Source organism: Manihot esculenta, chromosome 2 (assembly GCF_001659605.2).
Source record: "Manihot esculenta cultivar AM560-2 chromosome 2, M.esculenta_v8, whole genome shotgun sequence".
NCBI lineage: Eukaryota > Viridiplantae > Streptophyta > Magnoliopsida > Malpighiales > Euphorbiaceae > Manihot > Manihot esculenta.
Window position 1 is genome coordinate 2719496 of NC_035162.2, and position 7280 is coordinate 2726775.

General features: G+C 37.0%; 1 protein-coding gene across 5 annotated transcripts; it reads left to right on the forward strand.

Annotated features, from left to right (window-relative positions):
• The first annotated feature begins 271 nt into the window (after positions 1 to 271).
• Positions 272 to 4983, forward strand: LOC110609111. 5 transcript variants are annotated; one of them, XM_043954258.1, is made up of 2 exons: positions 272 to 3017; positions 4198 to 4983. In XM_043954258.1, exons 1-2 carry the CDS (start codon positions 562 to 564, stop codon positions 4262 to 4264), a joined length of 2523 nt encoding a protein of 840 aa, XP_043810193.1. In that variant the 5' UTR covers positions 272 to 561; the 3' UTR covers positions 4265 to 4983. The 5 variants fall into 5 exon arrangements, with proteins under 5 accessions (XP_043810193.1, XP_043810195.1, XP_043810196.1 ...); XM_043954260.1 differs by having other exon boundaries at positions 273 to 2971; XM_043954261.1 differs by having other exon boundaries at positions 273 to 2971; positions 4201 to 4983.
• Positions 4984 to 7280: the final 2297 nt, after the last annotated feature.

Below are 7280 nucleotides of genomic sequence, written 5' to 3' on the forward strand. Positions count from 1 at the left end.
TATTCTCAGCAGAAAACCACACGGACTAACCTCCAAAAATATAAATACTACTAGTCAAAAAATACCTTATGAATTCAAAATGCAATTTTAAAAATAAAAATACCCAATAAATATTATGAAACAGATTAGAGAAAGAGAAAGTAATAAAAAAAAAAAGAAAAGAAAATGAAAGGGAAAACAAGAGCCATTGAAGGCGCGTGAGAAACAGTCTCCAATGAGCAGAAAGTGATAGCCAATGGCTGTACGTCGACCGTGGTGTAGCTTCATGATAGCAGTTTCCATCAACATGCTTACTTACGCTCCGATTATTAGAGCTTTTCCTACGCGTCAACTACTCTTTTTCATGTCTCCCCTCTTTTTAACTCTCTTTCTTCCTTTTCTTTTTTTATCTCCTCCTCTTTCAGATTCTCTCCATACAGACCCAAGTCTCCGACCAAACCCACACCCCCCATTCAAACTATTAATTTAATAAATGATCAGCCCAGATAGCCGGAGGTCACTATGGTTACTCGTCGGAGAGTAAAAATCTGGCTACCACCGCCTGTGGACTTTCCCAGCTGAATGCAACCCAAACGCCATCGGAGCGTAAACCGTGCTCGTTATAAACGCTTGGAGAATCTTCGATTCTCTGAAACCAGACTGACTTTTTATTTAATTTTCTCTTGTTTTCTTCGTTCCACGATAATGGCAACCGCCACTAACACCACTGCACCCGCGGTGGATTCTGCAGCCTCGGCAGACGAGCTCACTGCCAAGGCCGTACGCAAACGCTATGAAGGTCTTGTCGTGGTTAGAAACAAAGCAATAAAGGGCAAAGGGGCGTGGTACTGGGCGCACTTGGAACCCATGCTGGTCCACAACAATGACAACGGCCTCCCTAAAGCGGTTAAGCTTCGGTGTTCCTTGTGTGACGCTGTTTTCTCCGCCTCCAATCCCTCTCGTACTGCCTCTGAGCATCTGAAACGGGGGACGTGTCCGAATTTCAACTCGCTTCCCAAACCCATTTCGTCTATCTCCCCGTCTTCTAACACAGCCGTAGCTTCGCCGTCAAGTGGTGGCGGTACTGCTGCTTCTGTGGTACACAATAACAGAAAACGTTCTGCTGGTGCAAGTTCTGGATGGATGTCTGCTTCGTCTTATCCCATGACCGCTGTAGCTACTGTTGCTTCCGTCACTTCGTACCAAGTAAGTCCTTTTGCGATCGTGGATCAGTCGAGATTCTCAGGGGAGCTAGCAGTATTGCCTCAGCAACCGCATTTGGTGCTTTCCGGTGGGAAGGAGGATTTAGATGCTTTAGCCATGTTGGAAGACAGTGTTAAGAAGTTGAAAAGTCCTAAAACTTCTCCAGGGCCGGCTTTGAGCAAGACCCAGATTGACTGCGCCCTTGATTATTTAGCTGATTGGGTCTATGAGTCTTGTGGGTCTGTCTCGTTTTCGGCTCTCGAGCACCCTAAATTCCGGGCATTCTTGAATCAAGTCGGCTTACCTGCGGTATCGAGAAGAGAATTTTGCGGGGGTAGACTGGATGTGAAGTATGAGGACGTTAAGGCAGAGTCTGAAGCAAGGATTAGAGATGCTATGTTTTTTCAGATTGCATCCGACGGCTGGAAGGTAAAAAATTCTAGTGGTTTTAATGGCGTGAATTTGGTGAATTTAACAGTGAATTTACCTTATGGAACTGGTTTGTACTGGAGAGCAGTGTTTGTTAGCGGTTCAGTGCCTTCTAAGTATGCAGAGGAGATTTTATGGGAGACCATTTCAGGGATTTGTGGGAATGCTGTGCAGCAATGTGTCGGGATAGTTGCAGACAAGTTTAAGGCTAAGGCATTGAGAAATTTAGAGAATCAGAATCACTGGATGGTCAACCTTTCTTGCCAGTTTCAAGGGTTCACTAGTTTAATAAAAGACTTTAGCAAAGAGCTTCCACTGTTCAAGACTGTCACTGAGAAATGCTTCAAGCTTGCAAATCTTATCAATAACAATCCTCAAATCCGAAACAGTTTTCATAAGTATCAATTGCAGGAGTACGGAAATGCAGGATTGTTGAGAGTGCCTTCTCGCGAGTACGAGAAGATGGATTTTGCTCCTGTGTATACGATGATAGAGGATATATTGAGCTCAGCTCGAGCACTGCCATTGGTTTTACTAGATGAGTCGTATAAGATAGCATCCATGGAGGATCCAACAGCAAGAGAAGTTGCCGAGACAATTAGAGATGTGGGGTTTTGGAATGAAGTGGAGGCGGTGCACTCATTGGTTAAGTTGATCAAGGAAATGGCCCAGGAGATTGAAACGGAGAGGCCATTAGTGGGTCAATGCCTGCCACTTTGGGACGAGCTAAGAGCAAAAGTCAAGGATTGGTGTTCAAAGTTCGATATTGCAGAAGAAGCAGTGGAGAAAGTAATTGAAAGACGGTTTAAGAAGAATTACCATCCTGCTTGGGCTGCTGCATACATACTCGATCCACTTTATCTGCTTAGAGACGCTAGTGGCAAGTACCTTCCTCCTTTCAAATACCTAACCTCTGAGCAGGAAAAAGATGTAGACAAACTCATAACCAGGCTTGTCTCTAGAGAGGAGGCTCATATTGCTTTGATGGAACTTATGAAATGGAGAACAGAAGGGCTTGATCCAGTGTATGCAAGAGCTGTCCAAATGAAGGAAAGGAATCCCATTACAGGAAAGATGAAAATTGCCAATCCGCAAAGTAGTAGGCTTGTGTGGGAGACTTATCTTACCGAGTTTAAGTCACTAGGGAAAGTTGCAGTTAGGCTTATTTTCCTTCATGCTACTGCATGTGGGTTCAAATGCAATTGGTCTTTGTTGAAATGGGCGTGTGGCCATGGGCATTTTAGAGCAGCCATGGACAAGGCACAAAAATTGATATTTATTGCAGCTCATTCCAAGCTTGAGAGGCGGGAGTTCTCAAGCGATGAAGACAAGGATGCAGAGCTTTTCGCATTAGCAAATGGTGAGGATGATGTGCTGAATGAGGTTCTTGTTGATACATCTTCAGTGTAACATTTTTTTACCTCCTTTGGAATTTTAAATTTTATAGGATTTATTGAATTCTTTCCTCTACTTATTTCTTTTTGTACTTCTTTACTTACTCTTCAGAAGATTTTAAGCAGTCAGTTGGAAGGAAGAGGGGGAATTGATAGGGGATTCAGTTTTTGTATGTCTAGCTAGTAATTCGTTGCCATTTGAGCAATTGACCATCGTTCATCCTTGAATGTTTTTCGAAGATTTTGAGTTTGCGGTAAATAATCTTTTGGCTTGTAAAGATAGCAATTGCTGTATTAAAAGATTTTACAGATCAGGAAGAATGTTGTAAATTTTTGTTCCTCAAGTAATTTGGAAGGGGAAATGTTTTATTATTTCTCCTTTCGTTCTAAGATCATATATAGCTCTGTTCTATTTTTTTTTCTTTTATTTGAGTTTTAACAGGAGCTATGGTTAACAATCTGTTGAACATAATCTGCTAAATTGTGATGTTAGCTGAAAGTATACATTATTATGTGGGTGCTTTTCTGGACATGATATTGATGGTCCATTCATAACTTTGGATTCATTCCGTAAATTTAATGGGCTGCTCTGAAATATGAGTTAGTCTCTATCTTGTTAGCTCAAATTTCAAAGGCAATTATTTTTCTGTTTTAGAAGTTTGTTGCATACTCCTTTGAAATTCATCAAAAAAGTCCAGCTCAACTTTAGAAACTGATGCTACTTTGCAAGTGTGCAACACACCTTTAGTTCTCAGGTTGTATTTTCTTGTGGATCCTTCATTTCATGCTGATGATCTTGTAATTCCTCAAACAACAAGCATGAGTGACTGCGTTGTTTGATCACACGTCTCCAATTTTGAATTGCATGTTTTTTCATGTTAGAATAATGATTAAAAGAGGTCTGCCTTGAAACTTTACACTTTGTTCTTGGTCCTAGACAGTTGAGTATTTGCCTGCATGTAAATCTGGTCAAGTAGCTTCCCTACTTGAAAAGCTGAATCATGCATGAAAAATCTCTAAATCTACAAAACTAGGTTATGATCCTTGCACATGAAAATTTTTCCAGGGATTTTGTGCGTTTTAAGTATCGAATTTGGGAAAACAGAACTTTGATGTGAATGTTGATAATCATTGTTAATTGAACTTAAGAAGTTAAAGACAACTATGCTAAATTGATATTTTTTGGTGGCAGAAGCTTTCGACAAAGATATTGTTGCACTGGAGAAGCCACCATAAGATGTTTGGTGGTCAGTACGTAGAATGAGATGGAACATGATTGAAGGCGGAATGCTGCCATAAGGATCCAAGAAGGGCTTAAATATATGGAAGTAAGATATCTTTTTGTGAGACGCCAGAGGTTGCTCGGTGCTGGTTGGGTGAATGGCAAGCCAGGTCAGGCAACGTGGGTCAGCAACCTCCGAAGGACCTCAGAACTCAACTTTATAGCTGGAGGAGCACTTCTAAGTGTTCGTTTTTCATCATCTCAATCAATAATTTGCTGGTTTTTGTGTGTTTGGAATGTGGAACCCCACCATGAAGAAGTGGAAGTCTTTTTCGAAACTGTGGTTCTGATGGTGAGAGAATGAGAATAATCCTATCATATCATTCGTAATAACGTCTCCTTCAAAATTTCCAAAGCTCGTGACCTCCATGCAGGTAATTGGCCAATGCACCTCGGAATTGCAAGAAAGATATTCAGAGGAAGACTGAAGATGCCCCGCAATTCAGCAATGACATGTTCAAGATTATATTGATGGAATATGATATGAATTTGAAATAGAGTCTCATCAGAAAAACCTGGGAGGACTTTTAAACGTGGAGGCAGAAAAGAAATAAGACAAGGGCCATTCATTATCTATTTGGCTAGAAGCTATTATTCTTTTTTCACTTTGTAGCTTTTCATGGGAACAAGAGACTTTTATTCAGTGTTTGAACTCGATGATTTACATATCTATCCTCAATTTATTTTTTTTAATTAAAAAAATAAGCATTTAATATTAATATTTTTAGTATATTTAAACCACCTCCACAAAAGAAACAGTGAAAGGTGAAAAATGAAGTGGGGTTTTCACTATTTGATGACTGGAGAGTAGAAATGTACATGTAATTAACATTTAACAAAAATATTTTAACCACTTGGATTTCTTCTAATTACTCATGAAGCCATGAATTCTTGTCGGCAAGTCAATACAATATTGACTGTTCACCAATTTTCTTTTTTAACATGCAAAGTACCATTGCATCTCGAAGGCCCATGAGGACAAAAGTCTACAATAATGAGTATACAAGAAATTAAGAAAACCCAATTCACCATTTAAATTAACAACTCAATTCAAAAATATAAATTAAATCAGTCAAAATTAAACTTAAAAGCAACCAATGAAAACAAGAAATATTTCAAATTAAAAGAAAAATGATCGATTGTATGAGGTGAGTTTCTCGACCAAAGATCAAACACGATAAAAAATAAAATAAAAAACTCTTAACAATAACAAAAAAAAAAAGATCTCGTATCAACATAAATCTAAAATACATGAGAAGATGTGATAGAACTCACAGCATATAGTCGAAGGAGCGATGATTACTGAACGAATCGATACAATTGTTATAATAATCATTTTGTTCACTAACTAAATTCGCTCCTTTTTTTTAAAGAAAAATAAATATAATGATCATTAGTATAGGACGACACAATTGTTATACAACATTCTTCTCATTGCTACTCATTTATGTACAAAATCTACTTTTTTTCTCTTTTATTGCAAATTTTTAATAAAATTATTACTTATTTATTTTTAAATTTGTCTGCTACCCACAACCAAAAAGAGAGAAAAAGTCATTAAGTGCTAATTAAGCTATATGAAGGATGATAGAAGAAGAGAATAAAATAAAGTGGAGGGAGGGAGGGAGGGAAGGAAGGAAGGAAGGAAGATGTTGACAAAGGAAAAATTATTAGAAAAAGACATACATTAAGGATTTGCACATGTCATGATGGATGTTGCTTAATTTTATTTATTTGATTGCTTCATTATCTAAATTTTTGGTGAAATGTCATAAACATCAAAATTATACTCACTTTCTCAGTAGTGATGGTTGTTGGATTACCCTAGTACAATAATTTCAATCCTTTTCTTTTTTTATCTCATCAAATCATCTCTTTCATATATATAGATTATGGGTTTTTTTTTTTTTTTTCCATTAGTTTCTAAAAATAAAAATAAATAAATACAAAATACCATATCTTATAATTAACTTTTTTCACATATCATGATGATGATCCTCATGGACCACATTTATTTTTGTATTTGCTGCTTTTATATAGATATATTATTTTGTCAAAAGAGATCAGATAATTGGTTTTTCACCTGTAAAGTTAGCATTTACAAAAAAAAAAAAAAAAACCCTTTAAGGAAAGAAAGATATTATCTACTTTAAATTCACTGTTGTTTCACATGGTATATGTATATTTTGATGTGTAAATTAGGTAATAATAGAAATGGTGCCAAAAAGTCTTTCTCTCTTTATGGTTTTTTCACCAAACCCTAACTTGTTTTTTTATTTACTTATATGTATATATCCCTGTGTGGTCCTTTTCTTACATCAACCCAACGTGCATGGCTACGCGCACACACATGCTGGTTGTTATATATATTTAATTAATTGCTTTTTCAATTCAATCTTAGCAAAACAACAAACCATGATAATTGTAATGGACAGACGATCTATTCATCTTGTTAAGTCTTTAAATAACTTGTTAATTTATTTTTTATTTTTTATAAAAATTCAGAGAAAGAAAAATGAAAATAAAAAATGTAAATGATTTGGATGGTCCTTTGTCCTACCTTATCATGTTATTATCGGGTTGAGCAAGCGAAGAACGTGTCATAATCATGGCCTTTTATATAGTGTGGGAGCCACCACAAACCAAATAATAATCCTTTTTTGATGGTGTAAGATTTTTTTTTTTTTTTTTCTAATTATTGCTATTGTTAATATGATTTTTGGTGAGGTTTGTATATAAATAATGATTGTGCATCGAAGCTGTTATCCATCTGAGCTATGCCTTTTGCTATATGTAGGCATGTATACACTTCGCACCTTGTGAAATTTTCTAGAGTGGTTTAGTCTCCTTCCTTCCTAGTGGCGATGGTGGTAGATGGATTCGGATGGCTTTTTTAAACAGCAATGCTTCTAGATTTCCTAATTTGAGAATGCTTGATTTGGTGTTTAGTCTGAATGGTTTGATATGTATTATTGGGTTGGGCTCAACTTTTC

Bases quoted from the DNA above. Each gene is read 5' to 3' on its own strand.
- LOC110609111 (XM_043954258.1), top strand. From the start codon at position 562: ATGCAACCCAAACGCCATCGGAGCGTAAACCGTGCTCGTTATAAACGC. The intron at 3,018-4,197 runs GTAACATTTTTT...TTTTGGTGGCAG, and splicing joins CTTGTTGATACATCTTCAGT to AAGCTTTCGACAAAGATATT.